We start from the raw sequence: 16625 nt of genomic DNA on the forward strand, positions 1-16625 counted from the left end.
AAAACAATCTTGAAATACGGAACTACTTGCTGGCAACTACTTTGTTATAAACCTGCAAGATTAAGTGTCCATCGCGTTCATAATTCAGAAAGGATAATGCTACAGCAGGAGGAATGTCATACTGAGGAAAAGCAATGCCTTATCTATTGTTCACGTCCAATAGTAACAAAAATGCTCCAAGGAGGATTCTGACCAACATTTAAGTTAAAAAAAAAAAAAATTGCCATGATTTCCGTAGTGTCAGCCTGAATGGAAATACTAAGGAAAAAAAAAAGACAAAAAAGAAAAAAAAAAAAAGAAAAATCAAGACTAAACAATAGAATAAAAAAAACTAAACTAGCAAAAGACTAAAAAAAAAAAGACTAAATATGTCTTAAAACCCCTTCCTAAATTCTGGCAAGAGCTGCTGAATTCACCCAAAAAAGCCTACTGAAGTGGCATAATCCAATTAATTTCACTTAGGCTAATTTGCTCCATTAGTGATGCTTGCCATGCCAAATAGCACCACAAATGCACAAAACTTGATGGCTGCAGCAAGAATGGTTTAGTACTTAGTACCAAATATCAAGAATTTATGTACATAAGCACGGAAGGGGGGAAAAAAAAAAACACACACCAAAAAAACCACTTATCACCAAATCATACAAGGTGAGCTCACAAAACTGACCCCCACTTTTTTCCTTTTATGTTTCTTATATAACAAACTAAACACTGAGTAATTGAAAAAAAAAAAAGAACCCCAAAAAACCATTAAACCTCATAGTGAGTCACTTTTCTGACATGATTCACATCAAGACATTAAAACACATTTGAAATGCTCTTACACATTTTTTCCATTTCATAGAGAAGGTAGACATTAGTTTCACTTTAGTAAGGAGAAAAATTATGATGAAATCCAGTTGAAACATCATTTCCAATTCCAATAAAAAAATACAAAATGTTACTTATTTGCATGTTACTCATTTTCAGTAACTAACACAGCGTATTTGTATAGACAAGTGTCTTTCAGCACTTGTTCAGCTTTTAAGCTAGAGAGACCAAATCCTAGTTTTAACCTTGTATGGAAGAAGAACAGACATACTTTAAGGCTATAAATATTCATTTACCTGTCTATTACTGCGAGGGAGGCGTGCTAATCGGACTCCTGACATGTCAAATAATCTAACCTGTCGGTTGTCATGTGGAAGGGCGATGATTCTTTGGCCAACACATACGTTAATCCTGCACAGAAGAGACAAAAGTAGGTTATGTACCAAACCAGTATTAGCCTGGCAAATAGAACTTGACAGTACAAGTTTAAGCTCACAAGAAGTGATACAGCTGAATTTTCCCTGATTAGAATTCACAAGTGAAAAAAGAAAAAAGTATTAAACCATTAAGGTGTTTTCTATTGTACTAGATGCTCAAACAGCCTCAACTGCATCCCATATAAAAAAATCTCAGAAAAGCAATACGATGTATTTACTGAAAATTAATGTTGACTACACCTGCATTTTATAAAACCACTTCAGACATTTTTCAAAATCTCATAAAACTTAACTTTAATTTTAGTGACTAAAATTAAATGTATATTCAGTGAATTAATAGAATAGACTATTTCAGTTGGAAGGGACCTCCAACGATCATCTAGTCCAACTGCCTAGGGCTGACCAAGTTCAAGCATGTTATTAAGGGCATTGTCCAAATGCCTCTTAACCACTGACAGGTTTGGGGCATCAACCACCTCTCTGGGAAGCTGTTCCAATGTTTGACCACCCTCTCGGTAAAGAAATGCTTCCTAATGTCCAGTCTAAACCTCCCCTGGTGCAGCTTTGAACCATTCCCACATGCGAAAGAAATTAAGAATTAGTTAAGAAAATGTGAATTAAGAAAAATAGTAACTCGGAGATCTGCTTACCTGTTGACTGCAGAATCTGTACGGATTGTTGCAATAGGAGACCTCATGTTTTTCAAATCCCAAACTTTAACAGTACGGTCATCACTACCAGAAACAACATTGTCTCCCACAGTGAAAACTGCAGATGTCACAGTGCTAAACAATCAGGAATAAAAAGAAAGACATCAAGCTCTAAGGTTCTTTATTAAACTAGCATCTGATTTAAAGTTCTATTTTCTGTTCCTGTTTCTTTTAAAATATGTTACTTGCTTTTTTGTTTGTTTGTTTTTGGTTTTTTTTTTTTTTAAACCAAAGTAACCTGAAATATTAGAACTCCAGATGGGTATTTTAGAATTAAAAAAAAATATTCTTACAAGAAGCTGTGTCACTTAAGGTGTACAAGGCTTGACTGGCCCAAGTGCTAAGAAAAGCAGCCCAACAGTGGAGAGTCACTCTGGAGGCATCTCTCATAATCCACTGATCCTAATATGAGCTAAACATGTCCAGTCTTGAAACCTTAATTCACTTTTGAAGTTCTGTATTAATGTCCAGTAGGCTTATCAGACAACCAAAACTGAATTAGTAACATACAGTACAATTCTTCCTCTCAAGTGTTTTGAGACTAGTAGTCAAGCTCTTTCACTTTCCATTCAAAGACTTCTGTAGAACTACCTCAGGCATTTGTTATTCACAGCACAGACACTGAGGAGATCCAAAATACCTGAGATGTAGCTAAAGCTATTTTGCACACACACCTAAACATGCTGTAATACATACACAGAGCTTCCAGTATAACTCCACTAGCAACAGCTACGGCAATCTAGTAATTTCTAATTGTGACTTCTATTCCTATTTTACAAGTAGTTAAAGTCTGAAAGTCAGATAAAAAAATGGCAATTAGTAATAGTAAGAAGCATGACCAGACAGTTCTTCAAATTTTACCCATTATGTCTATAAATGCACAAGGGTAGCCAGAGGAAAGACTCCCAAGAATATTTCTAGCAATTGGAAGTGCAACATATTACTTTCAAAAGAGATTATATAAAGAATTTTATTTTATAATTTTATTATCTTTGTATTTTATACTTTCAGAGAACAGTATACTGCTGAGCTCAAATGAATAGTTCTCATGATGATGAGCTGATTTTTTTTTAAATCTTTTACCTATTATTTCATATGAAACAATTAAAGTTTTTGTACTATTATTTTCATTTTTGTACTGCATGAATTCCCAATTCAAAACCAGTTATTTTCTGCCCACACAATGTACTAACAAAGCATTTTTGTCTCTCCCTAAAATCATTAGGGAAGGCTTCTCAATTCTGTTTCTACAGATTTGATTTAATGACCTATCTTGTAACTTGGGTCATGCACATCAATTTCTTAGAATTTAGTAATTTTAATTTAAGTTGTCAGTTGTTACTGTCACTTTGGTTGTTCTGGAGAAATTTGAATTCATGTCCTATCCAAGTTGCTGATTGAGATTAGCACTAGCCAGGTCACAATGGACCAGTTTATGCAAGCCTCTTAATTTAAATTGACACCAAATTAAGTTTTAATTAGGATGAAGGCCCATTTTATTCATGATACCAAGTTTCCTAATGCATTATTAGAATGCAGCTAAGCTACCAGGGAGATGATTACAATAAGAACCAAGAGGTCTTCACCTAATCTTCTGGACCTTATGAACCAAAAGTCAAAAAGTTAAAACATACATGAAGGCCACAACTGATGACTCTCTTTCATCAGGCACCTTCGCATTTGGAAAGAAAACTCATTCACATAGTCAAGTTACTGCAGAATAGGGTTGGTATGTTCTTAGCACCGAGCTTGTCTTCCACCAGCCTGACTCCATTACGCTTACCAACATCTGCATTTCCCTCCTCACTAGTTTTTTGTATAAGCTGCAAAATACCTCAGTAAAATGTTTCAGACTTTCACCGAACTCTATACTGCTGTAACACATTTGAAACAATGTTTCTAAGTTTAAAATTCACTACTAAATCTCTATACTTCGCACACACATTGGGAGACTTCCTTGTACACAACAGTGTAAGGAATTCAAGTCATAGAAAAGGTGAGTAAATGCACAGCATTTTAGTATTCTGCTGCCAACACACAAATCTGATCTGTTTTCCCATCATAGATTTTATTCCAATTACAGTTGGAATATGTTGTGAAACTGTCTTAAAATAACCCTCCAATTTTGGATGCTTTTTTTCACAACTTTAAACAGCTTTCCAGCTTCTTTGATCTCATATTGGTTCTCCTTTATCACTTATCACTGTCAAACACAGTTAAGTTTCTTTGACCACATAAAGTTCTCTCATTCTTAGATTTATCATTTTTCAAATTAAAACATCCAAAACTATTGCCATGCAAACAGAATGCCAACTCTAGGTTAGCTCGACCCTTACTGCTCCTGTAAAAACAAAGAGAGTCTCAAAAGAAAAGAAAATCCTTTCCTGTACTGTTTTCAGTTTAATTATTCATTCAGCTATTACTGGGTACACTAAGAAAAAGTTTGTAAAATAAAAATGCAATGAAGTTCTGCTGTAGCGCGCTCTGGCAACTGGGCAAGGGGAAGGCTGCCCGGCCATTTTCAGTGACATCTTTAAAGGTGTTTACTGGTCTTAGTCCTCTGCCAACCCTCCCAACAGTTCATCCCTGTAAGGCACTGCAGGCTGGGATATGCACTATTTGCAAGCATACATGACTACGAAAACAGCCTTTTTCATAAGGAGCTTTGAATTCAAAGGCTAGATATAAAGCACTTTTTACTGAACCCACTGTTTATCATCAAGAATTTTGGTCACAGTTTCAAACCAAAGAGTATATGGATGTACTGGATAACAGTCTTAGATATTACGCTTTTAAAAAAATAAAACATTATTCTTCTAGGGGAACCTATAGATACACTCTATTCAATTCTCAAAGATATCTCATTTTCAAAACAAGATTGCAAGACTAGAAGTTTTAAGTAACTTAATACCAAGTCTAGAAAGGCCAAAACCAGTATCATTCTCACAAACGTGACAACTCTAGGGAGGATTATCAGCACTTGATTGTCATCTGAGTAAAGACCAGGTGGGTTTTTTTGTTTGGGTTTTTTTTTTTTTTAAAGTGGAACATATTGAGTCAATATTTAAAAAAAACACATACATTTAAATTCAAGAACATGTACAACACTACTGACTTAAGAAAACATGAGCTCATAGGTTTTCTTATGTACAGATCATACTTTGTCTCCTCTGGTATTCCAAACTGGGGCATCTCTTAAGGTGAGACAGATACATCTCATCTAGGGGTTTTTCTGGTTTTTGGTTGGTTTTTTTTTTTTTTTTAAATTAAGACACAACAGCGACAAGAGAAAGGCCACTTCCTACTTGTAAACTAAAACAGGATTCCAGCCCAACTAAAGGGGGAAGGTGAGAAGAAAGGGAAGCAAAGTCTGTGTGGGAAGAAAGAAGTTGGCAGAGCAGCCAATATACAAATAACCTTTCAAAAGTATTGCCTCCCTAACCCCACACATAATGCAAAAATTAAAAGACTTTTTCCTGTATTTCTATGTGGCTAGTTTTACTTTCTGTTTATACTAGTCTTCAGTTTTTTCTAACCCAGCTAAAACTGTGGTTAACATCCCCTTGACTAAATTAATAAAAAGTGTCAACAAAAGATCATCAGACTCCGTGTTAATGGAATGCTAGAAGACATTAGGTTTTTAATAACTCAAAAAGATGACAGGTATTGTAGGACATTAAAAAAAAAAAAAGAAGAACTGGCAAAGAGGAAGCAGTCTTACGACACTTCAAACTGTGGGTCCCACAGGGAATTTGGTGTGCTACAACTATTCTCCAGAAAAGCTTCAGCCTCCGCCAAACCCCAGCAAAACTCATTTATCTTGTCATAGGGAGCAGCCGAGCGTGTACTTCCAGCTGACAGTGTGGCACTTCCTCACCACACACCGCTGCCTGGCCTCGAACATCCTGCTCCCTCCGTGGGTCTCAATCAACAGAAATACTGTAGTGCTAGCACTCCTCATTAGGCCGAACAGCTGTCTCCCCAGTCACACTGAGACACAAAACTGTTTTGCATAACAATCTGCTGAAATTTCACACATAGGGGACGGAAGAAGGGAAAAAAAAAAAAAGATGTTGAAAATGTTGGACCATGAAATGCTGATGCAGAACCCTTATTGGCAATGCACCAAAAAAAAAGTTAACACTCCTCTTTCCATTTTGATTTGCAACCTATACTGGGATTTACCGTTGAACACAGGGAGACAACATGTTTTCGTGCCTGTGAAAAGGCGTCTACTCATAAGCATTAATCTGTGCGTGGGATGAAGTTCTGGAGAAAATGGACTAAAACAGAGCTTTCAGATAAATTTATTCGATGTACACAAAATTGTAGTTAAACAGCAAAATCTGAGTACTCAAATATGCCTCTCATTTTAAATAGTAAAATTCAGGAACAAAACCTAAAGAAAGCTCTATTTGGGACAGCATTTTCTGCACAAGAGTTTCCTTTCTTTTAGGGGAACAAAGCATATCCCCACACAGAGCAGTCTGCAGCCTGGGGGGAAGCCATGACCTGTGTTTAAAACCTCCAGATATGGACAACAGTTGGCTCATCTTAAAGGGTGATGGCATTGGCCACAGGAGTCCCAGGGAAAGAGCACGCCAATACCTCCATGTTTGATTGTGCATTCAGGTTTTAGAAGTGCTAAAGGCACTCAATTCCAGGAAGAGCTACACATACAATTCTCGAAGTTTGTTTGTGGATTTATCTCCAAGTATCAGCAGAGCTTTTTCCTCCAACTTGCGAAATGGCAGGAACAAACCATGAAAGAATTAGCACAGAAGGGGGAGGGGGGAATTCAGAGACAACTGTTAGCACTGAAAAGTCATTTTTTTAGCGTTTAAATCAACAGTGTCTATTCCAGAGATATGTGTTTCATGACATTTAGAGAAAATTGCCGGTATCTCCTTTTCTCACCATCTCCCTTAAAATAACAAAATGATACAGGATTGAAAACAATAACTAGCTTTTATGAAAATTACTCAATGGCAAGCTAGTAAATTAGTTAAGGTGCAGATATTTTTAAAATCAATTCCATCACATTTATGATGGGATAAAAAAGGTCCATTTATCCCTGCAGTACTGCTGCATATGTTATGTAAGCTTTAGAACGACAACACACTATGGAACATTATGCTTTACTCAACAGGATACAAAGAAAAGGCCTTTGGCTCTTTTGTGGGTCATTTGAAAAAAAATCATAGCACTTTTTAGTGCATGCATTCAAGAATGAATTAAGATTCTCTCCATCTATTGTAGTGAAGCTTAAAGCACTCATAAGCAACTGGATACAGATTTACTGCCTACATCTTTTTTAAAGTGACCGACAAAACTCTAATGGCTAACATTGAGTACAGTCAAAATTTGTATGTTACATGTCCCATTCCCCAAAATAAAACACCTAAAGGATTTTTTTTTTCTTTTAGCTACAGGCCTTTTTTTAGCTACTCTTATAGCTTAAGGAGTAGTTTATTCAATTTTTTATATTTCTTTATTAGTTAGGAAGCAATTTTTACCATGAGGAAGTTCGCCAATGACAACAGAAAAGGCTCAAGAACATAGAGGAAACAAAACTATCAAAATATATTATCTTTCAAATTGCTTTTTCGGCACTTTGACAACTCCATGACAGTATTGGGTTGGGGGAAGGTTAAAATAGAAAATGGGGTATTCAAGCTGTGCAAGAGAGCAAAGACAGGTAACCCGGATGAAGCTGAAGGCATGTAAAGCATGCTGGCCCCAGTTTGTCCTTAAACATATTCACAAAGAAGCTAACAACGTGGGAAGTCAGACAAATTCAAAGCTGGATGCTTGAGCTATCAGCTAATAAGGCTACTAACAACTCTAAGAAAACTGTTAAAACCTTAACATGCTCTGTTACACGTATGTAATAAATGTAAACCAAAAGGTTTTTATATGTACATGTTTAGAAGCACAAAATTTAAAAAAAGCTAACCCTAGAGCTTAAAGTCCAGGCCATAATCTTCATTTAAAGAATATGCAACATGCAAATATGGGATCAGAACAGTGTTTGAAAGGCAAGTTTGGGGCCTTTTTCAATGAAATGCAAGAGAAAATAAAAAACCACAGCAGACAGAACAAGGTAGGAATACTAACAGTAATATCAGAATCATCTAGTTAATCAGTAAGGCTTGGGGAGAAAACTGAATGTTTCATCAGAAAAATTTTGCATTTCTTACAGAAGCTGGATTGAGAGATCCACACATGGTGAATGCCTAAGGCATTCTTTGATTAGAAATAACAGAAAAATGGTAGACAAAGCATCATTGATGGCATTAATAGCTGAAGCAAGAACAGGACTATCTTGAAAAGAACAGATGCTTTAAACTGGTCAAACTCCACTGACAGCATCCAACTTGTGACATTTTGTTTGGCACAAAAGACTCCCCTTCCTAGCACAGTTTTTAGTCAAAGGTGCAAAACTTGCATTTTTAGAACTACATCTAGATAGGCTTTAGCTTCACCAAGAAAATGTGGCTGAATAAGAATACCTAACAGTGACCTTGTAATATTGGGGATATCTAGAATAAGACTACTTTCCAACAGGGATGTCTAATGACATTGCTGCCTGAAGAGAAGGCATTTCCCCCCCTGCCATGACTTGGCCTTTCAAGAACAAGACAGACACATATCAGGGTATAAGAATTAAATCTTGCAGAATAAAGAATATGGGAAAGCCAGCTGATCTTGGCAAACCTGAATGTCCACAAAACTAAAGCAATTATTAGTCTCTTGATACAGAATTTTGACATTAATTCCCAATTCACTAAATGTCATAGTTAAGCCTAGCATCCTAATCAGCTGCTGCTTAAGTATTTTTACGGCTTTTAATTCAGATTTTCCAGCAGGCGTAGGAGCTTGAAGAGGAAGAGCTGAAGAAGCAAGACATACTTGTAATTCTCTAGTTTCAAAGTTCTCAGGATAAAGCACAAGTCACCATCCAGTTGCACATTCAGAGACATACAGACAGCAAATGAACAGGAACCTCCCCTTCTGATCTCCTATAGCCACACAACCAGAGTGAAAGAAGAAGGAATATGCTGTAGACTGAAAGGGCTATAAGACACCTTATGTTATTTCTGACAAAAAGCTGAACAAGATCCACTTTCAGCAATTTTTTCTCCGAGTTTGCCCAGAAAGTAACAAAAAGATATAGATTCAACAGCTAACCCACATTCATGTTTGATGCACTGGCTCAATCTAGCTACACAGATCAGTAAGTTTGAGAAGCCATAAACAAACTTTGTAATTTTTTCTGGCTAGGTCAAAAGTACATGCTCAATTTTTTTTTTTTTTAAGCCAATAAAGCATTTAATCACCATGACAAGATGGTGCATAACTATATACTGAACAGTCAAGAAGCATTAACAAAGGATATTCACTTAAAGATAGCAACCCAAAGCTGCTTCCGAAGGTGACATTTTACTCTTTGAAGGATGATATTTGCAAGTCCAGATTTGGAAGTCCTGCACATTTTTATTCAAGCATTTCAAAAGATATGTGCCCAACCACTGTGTAGGTTTGACAGTCACTAAACAGAACAAAACACTTTAATATTAACCAAGTAACTCTTCAGCTGCGTATAAGCATCAACATATTACAAATATATAGCAAAAGCAGTGTATGGTTTAAAAGATGTATATGAATCCACTAGCTAATAAGCATTCTGTTGCCAATAGGATATTTGTTTATTTCCAGTGTTACTAAATTGTCAGAACAAACATATAAAATCTGTAAAGTACTTGACTGGACCTGTACAGCCTAAGATTTTTTTTAAGCTACAAATGGTAAAGATTTCCAACATGAACATTTTAGAAGGTTCCACACATCAAGACAGACCTCAGCACACGCAGAGTACTTGAAGAGACTGAAAAACTCATTACGCACATATGCAAGAGCATGTCAACGCCAGAGTTGTTCCACTAGGTCACCACCTTGGAAAAAGAATGGCCTTCAGAGCACCGACAAGACATGGCTGCACAGGGGTCCGCAAACAAAAGCAGGAGTGAAGCTGGAATGAAAATTGCCATGTAGATGCTAGAAGCATTTTGCTCTTCAGAGCACCACCTTAGTTCAACTTGAAGAGTTCTAATCAATAACCTCTAAATTCAATAATTTCTCAATAGGAGAACAGCTGGTTCTATATATTATCAAACATGTATTTTAAAGCACTATCTGCTGGGAAAAAGGTGTTGGAATTTGAGTCCCCAATATAATTTTTGGAGGCCTTAACTCAGGAAGTTAATTAACATGCAACAAGTAAGTGTCTGGATGATAATACAAATGTAAACTTTTCCCAGGGCTCTGTTAAACATCTCATAGAGGGATGTGACTGGAGATTAACAGCACTAGTAATATAAATTCCAATTGGAGCGCACACAAAATCAGACAATAACAAAGATTTATATTTAAGCAAAAATCAGTCTTATTTCCACACCATTTCATTATTTTTTCATCAGTAGAGAATAAGTAAGTGAGACAAACTGGGGGCATGGCAAACCTAAAAGAAAATGTGACAAGATACTTTTATCACTATGCCAGCAGGGCACAGGCAAATAAGTCAGGTACTGGACTGAAACAGTCATATGTAAGAAAAATGTAAACAAGCAATGTTTACAGATTTGGAAACTTCCCTAGGAAGATGCAAATTCGAAAAAGACCTGAGTGTACTTTGAAGACTCAGCTGAATGCAGGCTTGAAGTGCTAAAGTACTACCCAATGCACTGAACTTGGTCTGTGGATATATAAATGTTAAAATATATTAGAAAACACCCTTTGAGGCAAAATAGGTAACTTGTAAAAAAGAACTGGTAATTTGCAGAGAAGAAAATATAGGAAACTTTTATCATCACCTAAGTATCTATTAATAGAGAAAACAAAGCTCTTCAAGATAAAATCCAGAAGCTAGACAAACTCAGACTAGGGAGGCACAAGACGCTTAACAGAGAGGTTAACTAAACACTGGGATGAGCAACTTACTGAATTTACCAAGGGCTAAGTTGAAATCTTTATCATTGGAACAACCTAACATACAGTTGGCAGTTCTACTAAAATTACCTCCTAATTCAAAACCTGAATCAATGCAAGAAGCTCGAGACAAATACGCTGATCACAACAGATTCCTTCTGGCCTTACAGGAGGAGACTATTTTCTTGGACTGTCACAGTAGTGGACTATAAGAAATATTCTGCTTTTAATAAAGCAAGCAGTTATATGCTCAGAATACCAAAATAATAGGTGATTTCTTAGTCCACTTACTTAAAACACAAATAATCTCTCACAGCTGGTATACATACACACCTATTTTGACAGAACATCACTTTATAGTATAAGGCAACGCACAGCAACTGCTTTCCATTTTTGGGTGTCAATTAACTTTATAAAATCATACTCTGCATATAACAGGATTCGTTAGTCTATCAACACATCAGCATCATTCTGTTGTATTTTTTACAAGATAGTGTGCCATTTTGACTAAATCTTAAATCTAACCCATTTTGACTAAATCTTAAATCTAACTCATTAAAGCTAGTAAAAAGGAAGTTGAAATTACACTATCCACATATTCTTTAGTACGCGGACAGACACAAGGCGTAACACTGCAGGGAACAAAAAACCCGCGCTTCCGAGCAGGTTTAAAGCCTCGATGCCCTCCCTCGCACTTCCGAAACTAAAAATCGCTCTCGGCGGCAGGAATCCCATGCCGGATGCAAAGCTCCCGAGGCAGAAGCCGCCCGCCCCGCCCCGGTGTCAGGGTCGGCCCCGAGGAGCCCCAGCCCTATTTGTGGGTGTTGGGCGGGGCGGGGCGCTGCGGCGGGGCCGCGCGCGGCCGGCGGGGCGGTGCTGCCACCTGCTGGCGCGGGCGCGGGTGTCACGCCCGCGCTGCCGCGCCGCTCCGCCGCGCCGGCCCGGCCGGCAGCCGTCGGTCAGCGCTGCCCCCGCCCCGCAGCCTGCGGTTCGGCTCGGCGGCGCGGGGAAGGGTTTTACATCGTTCGAGAGAGAAGCGAGGGCCAGGCAGCGCCAAACAGGGCGCGAGGGAACGACACAAACCCCGAGCCACGCGCTGCGAGGATTCGGTGGCGGTTTGGATCCCCTGTGGGAAGGGGTATCAGGATGGAGTAAGATTTTGGGGGCTACAACACAATAAACACTCTATGTTGGCTCATGATTGAGATGTTTGGCATCTAATTATATTGGTTTAACGCACTAGGAGTTGAAAATGAGGTGAAAAACACAGGAAAAAAAAAATAGCTGCTGCTCTGTGAGCTCTATTCATCAGGTTAGCAAGAGGCTGTTAAAACTTATGGTTGAGGACTTTAAATCATCAGCACTAATGACTGTAACATCCAATTTTCAGAACTCATTCCAAGAGCCTATTAAAATACTAAAAACTTGGCAAGTTATTCAAATAGACATTCAGGAAAGCCAAAAAATGTCTTGTGTTTATGTATTTTCCAGTCAAGGGATAAAACAGTTTCTTCTATGCTGCTTAATGTGAGAAGATTGCTATACTGTTGATTAGAGAGTAATTTAAAAATACTTTGCCAATAGGCACTACAATAATGGACAAAAATAAAATCCCTCAAAGTATGTCTAGACTGCAAAATATCGAACTCCCATCTCCGCTCTGACTGCATCCCTCAGTGAAATACTCATCTTCCGTAACGGAATCATCTCTTCAACAAAACAGAGAGCTGAACCACCTCAAGCCATTCAACAGCAGTCAGTTTTGAGACTGTTAAAAGTTACAGTGTATTTGGTGAAAAAGCCTGTGTCAATACCAAAACCTCATACATTCAAAGAACAAAATGGAGACAGACGATACAACAGACAAACACAAATATGAAGAGAATTAACAGCTGGAGTAAGAGTGACCAAAGAGGTTGCTCAAGGCCTATTCCATTCATAAAAAATAAACTCCCAGATAGTTTACAGGTGATAGAGGCCAAAATACCAGCTAACACCTTTTACAGTGTGATCACCCCAGATCAACATCATTTGGTCTCAGCATACATATGGAAAAACATTAATGTCAATCATGTTCCTTTCTCTGAAAAAATGTCCTGGGACAAAGCAGTTAACTAGCTCAGAAAAAAATGGAGGCACCACTGGACACAAAAACTTGCAACTTTTACAAGTCATTTTACAAAAAGCGATAGAAGAGTACAAAAATGATGGCATGAAACAATTCTAGGATGCAGACCACAAAATGAAGTTTACTATTCTATCAGGAGAAGATGACTACTTATATGGGATGACTGTCATGCACCAAGTAATTTATCAAGCTGAGGAGTCGGGGGCTGGGGGGTTTAAAGAGGTTTTACTTTATATATAAAGTTAGCCAACAGCTGGGAAAATGAGAAAGTGGATACTGTAACTTAGTCATAATGCAAACTACACATTTCAATTAACAAAAAATAGAAACCTGAATAAATATTTGTGGTTTTTGTTTTGAGCTAGGACTAACAATCATCTTTTATTCTGAAGACGGGAGGTGAAATTTGTTTCTGAAACAGTCAAGTTCAAACATTCCAAAATCTTAAAAAAAGATTCACTTCCTTGGGTAAAGTATTTCAAAGTTACTCCTGCATTGTCCATATATCACCATTCTGTTAATCAGAGCTTTAAGTCAACACCATAACATAGATTCTCATGACTACATTTGCCCATATTCAACAGTAGCCAGTATAAAAACTTAAAGCCTAATTTGGCAACTAAAAATGGTATACCAAAACCACTGTTTTGACAGAACATGGTAATCAGTGCCCTTTAATTTCTTATTTTATGTACAAATTAGAAGCTTTAGCTTAAAGAGTAAAAATTAATCCTGGTTTTTTTTTTCCCCCACTGGTTCCAAAGAAGTAACCTTTATTTCACACTGAGTATCATGACAAGCAGAGGTAATCTGTTTGATCAACCGCATTACAGCAATACCCCTGAACTATGGGCATAACCGATGCCGAAAACAACCCTCATACCTTAAATTGCCTTTAATCGTAAGGAGTTTTATCTAGACTTACCATATAAGCAATATCACACCAAGAGCCCTGGCTGCTGTTTTGGAAATTAAGTATTGCTGTGTTACATTTGAAGGAGGACAGTTAGGGGTTTCTGTGAAAATCAGTCTCATAAAACAGGGGAATGAATTTAGTACCTCAAAAAGAGCACAGGAACAGTTTTGTTCAGATTAGCAATCTGAATACATTTATACTTTTGGAACTTGTAAAAACCTGTGAAGGAACTGTCACTTACTCTGTGTGGCCCTGAAAGACATTCACAGAATGGATAGAAGGATCTCTGAAATCCCACAGACGGAAGGTTGTATCGCGTGATGATGTCACCACAAGACGTTGGGTGGGGTGTGTACAACAATGTGTTAGCTCTTGGTCATGCCCTACAATCACAGATGAGAACACGTAAGGTAATGAAAATAAGACTTTTCATTTCCACATACACTTGGAATGAAATGCTGATGATTTGTTCTTTTCTCCCCCAAACAGTACAAGAATAATAATAATCATTCTGAACTCTAATGTTACTACTGCTGTAAAAGTTTAGAACTATATTTAAAAGCAAAAAAACCCACTACTCACTTCACATGATTATTAAGTAGCAATAGGTTATTTCTACTCAGTATGCCATGAACACAGCAAAAGCATTTTCAAAGAACTAAAATTTGGCTACATTCAGTTTTAAAACAACTACTTTATAGGATATATCACAAGCTTAAAAGAATACAAATTCATGCTCAGAGGATTAACAAAGGTTGGAATTTTAGAAACCACTACAATATTGAGCAGCAGCTCAAGTCTTGTACACACTCAAATTGTACTCCAGAGAAACAACTTACTTTTCCCAGCGTTTCGATATCTACAAATAATCCCACATATAAAAACAAACCACCAATTTATCTTTTTGTGAGTGAACAAATACCTGTAAGAGAATGGACAAGTTCGGAAGTCTCTACATCATACAGATTTGCTGTCCTATCCCATGACGCTGTTACAGCTTGCTTCCCGCCAACAAGCCAGTCGGCTGCTATGACCACTCCTTGATGGCTTTTGAGTGAAGTTAATGGGGCTCTGACAGTGGGACAATCACTAGAACCATCTCCATCTCCATCAGGTTCATCTTTATCTGAGAACTCAACTTCATCTTCTCCAGACATTTGCTATACAATGCAAGAGAAAAAAGATACAGAATAAATGGGAAGGAATGTCTCCAAGTTACATTTTACAGTGTAAATGCTTCCCAATCCCCTTAATGTGAGTCTGGGTAACTTAAGTCTGTAGAATATAGCCTATTCAGGCATTCACTATCAAAAACTTGGTTGAAGGAATAATACCAGTGAGTTAAATGGAGTTTTAATAACTACTTCATTTCAAAATCTCTTCTGAACTGTTTAGCTCTGAATATCTGTCCCCTTTAATATGTGGTAAGTCTTTTACATTCCCCTCTATATTATATACTGTATTACCCTCGAGTTTCACTGCAGCACATGTATCAAGGGACTTTTTTTCCTTTAAATTTTTAAGAGTAGGAAGCATCTAACAGGACACTGACTATTTTAATTTTTGGGAAGACAATCATTTACAGATGTCTTTTTATCCATTAGAATCAAAATCATGACATCAATATTTGTCTACTGGTCAATACGCTGTCATCATGCAGTGCTGATGTAAACTGGATGCAAAATAAATTCTTTTGCTAACCAGGAAGCATCGATCTCTGAACCCTATTTCACTTACACAAGACAAATACACTTTTCTTTCATGATATATGGATGTGAAAAAGATAATATTTGTACTGCTCTTTCAAAATGGAAATGCCAAATCAAATAAACTGAATCAAACATTTTCCATTCAGAAATCTATCTCATATTATACAGCCATCTCTTGCCCCTACTCAGCTTACTGAGAAGCTCATGCTATAAACAATGTTCGTCTTCACAATTTAGTAAGGGTGCTTTTAAGTTAAAGACAGCATTTGACAGTCAGTAAACACTGACTAAGTAAAGGCCTGGGGACAACAATGTCATATAGTGTGATAAGTGCTGGCAAGGGTTGATTAGAAATCAAATTTAAAGATACAATTAAATAAACGCCAAAAATACAAGTCTTCACCATCAGTTTTTAATTCATAGCAACTATAGCTAACACAGGTGCCTCAGTAAGTTAAGCTACAAGAATTTAACTAGTTTAAAAAGAACTTCAGTATTATTTATGATTTGAATTATTACCAAAAAATTTTACTCGACAGTTCATTTACTTACACGTTTATTACCTTGAACAAAAAGTCAATTAATGTACTTGCAGCTGCATATTCTATTCTGCACCATAGATCTTTGAAAACATGAAGTAAGTCTTTTTTGAAAGAAAGGCTGAAATATATCTGTTAAACTAAGACCTTAAAATCCCACCTTTTGTAATCCTGAAATCATGTAATTTTTTAATTATGTATAAATTTAATATTCAGTCTTATCATAAAACCTGTATCTGATGAAATTGCTATGCAATTAGTTTGGTTGCAGTAAGTTGCTTGCTTACATTGCAGTCTGCAGTTGGCTGAGGTGTAGGCAACTGTACTATGTACCTCCAGATGTGAGCTGTCTGGTCTCCAGATGCTGCACAGGGGGAAGGGTTGGGGG

General features: G+C 37.2%; 1 protein-coding gene across 2 annotated transcripts in view; it reads right to left on the minus strand.

The window, feature by feature from the left end:
• WDR37 (WD repeat domain 37) overlaps window positions 1–16625 on the minus strand; it is a 48917-nt gene that overhangs the window by 3498 nt on the left and 28794 nt on the right. For both annotated transcript variants that reach the window (XM_075144108.1, XM_075144107.1), the window contains 5 exons: window positions 16525–16601; window positions 14912–15149; window positions 14231–14372; window positions 1898–2032; window positions 1107–1221 (listed from right to left, as the gene is read on the minus strand). In XM_075144108.1, coding sequence (XP_075000209.1) covers window positions 1107–1221; window positions 1898–2032; window positions 14231–14372; window positions 14912–15149; window positions 16525–16601 — 707 coding nt within the window. The remainder of the gene's footprint in view (window positions 1–1106; window positions 1222–1897; window positions 2033–14230; window positions 14373–14911; window positions 15150–16524; window positions 16602–16625) is intronic.

Source organism: Calonectris borealis, chromosome 2 (genome assembly GCF_964195595.1).
Source record: "Calonectris borealis chromosome 2, bCalBor7.hap1.2, whole genome shotgun sequence".
Classification (NCBI taxonomy): Eukaryota; Metazoa; Chordata; class Aves; order Procellariiformes; family Procellariidae; genus Calonectris; species Calonectris borealis.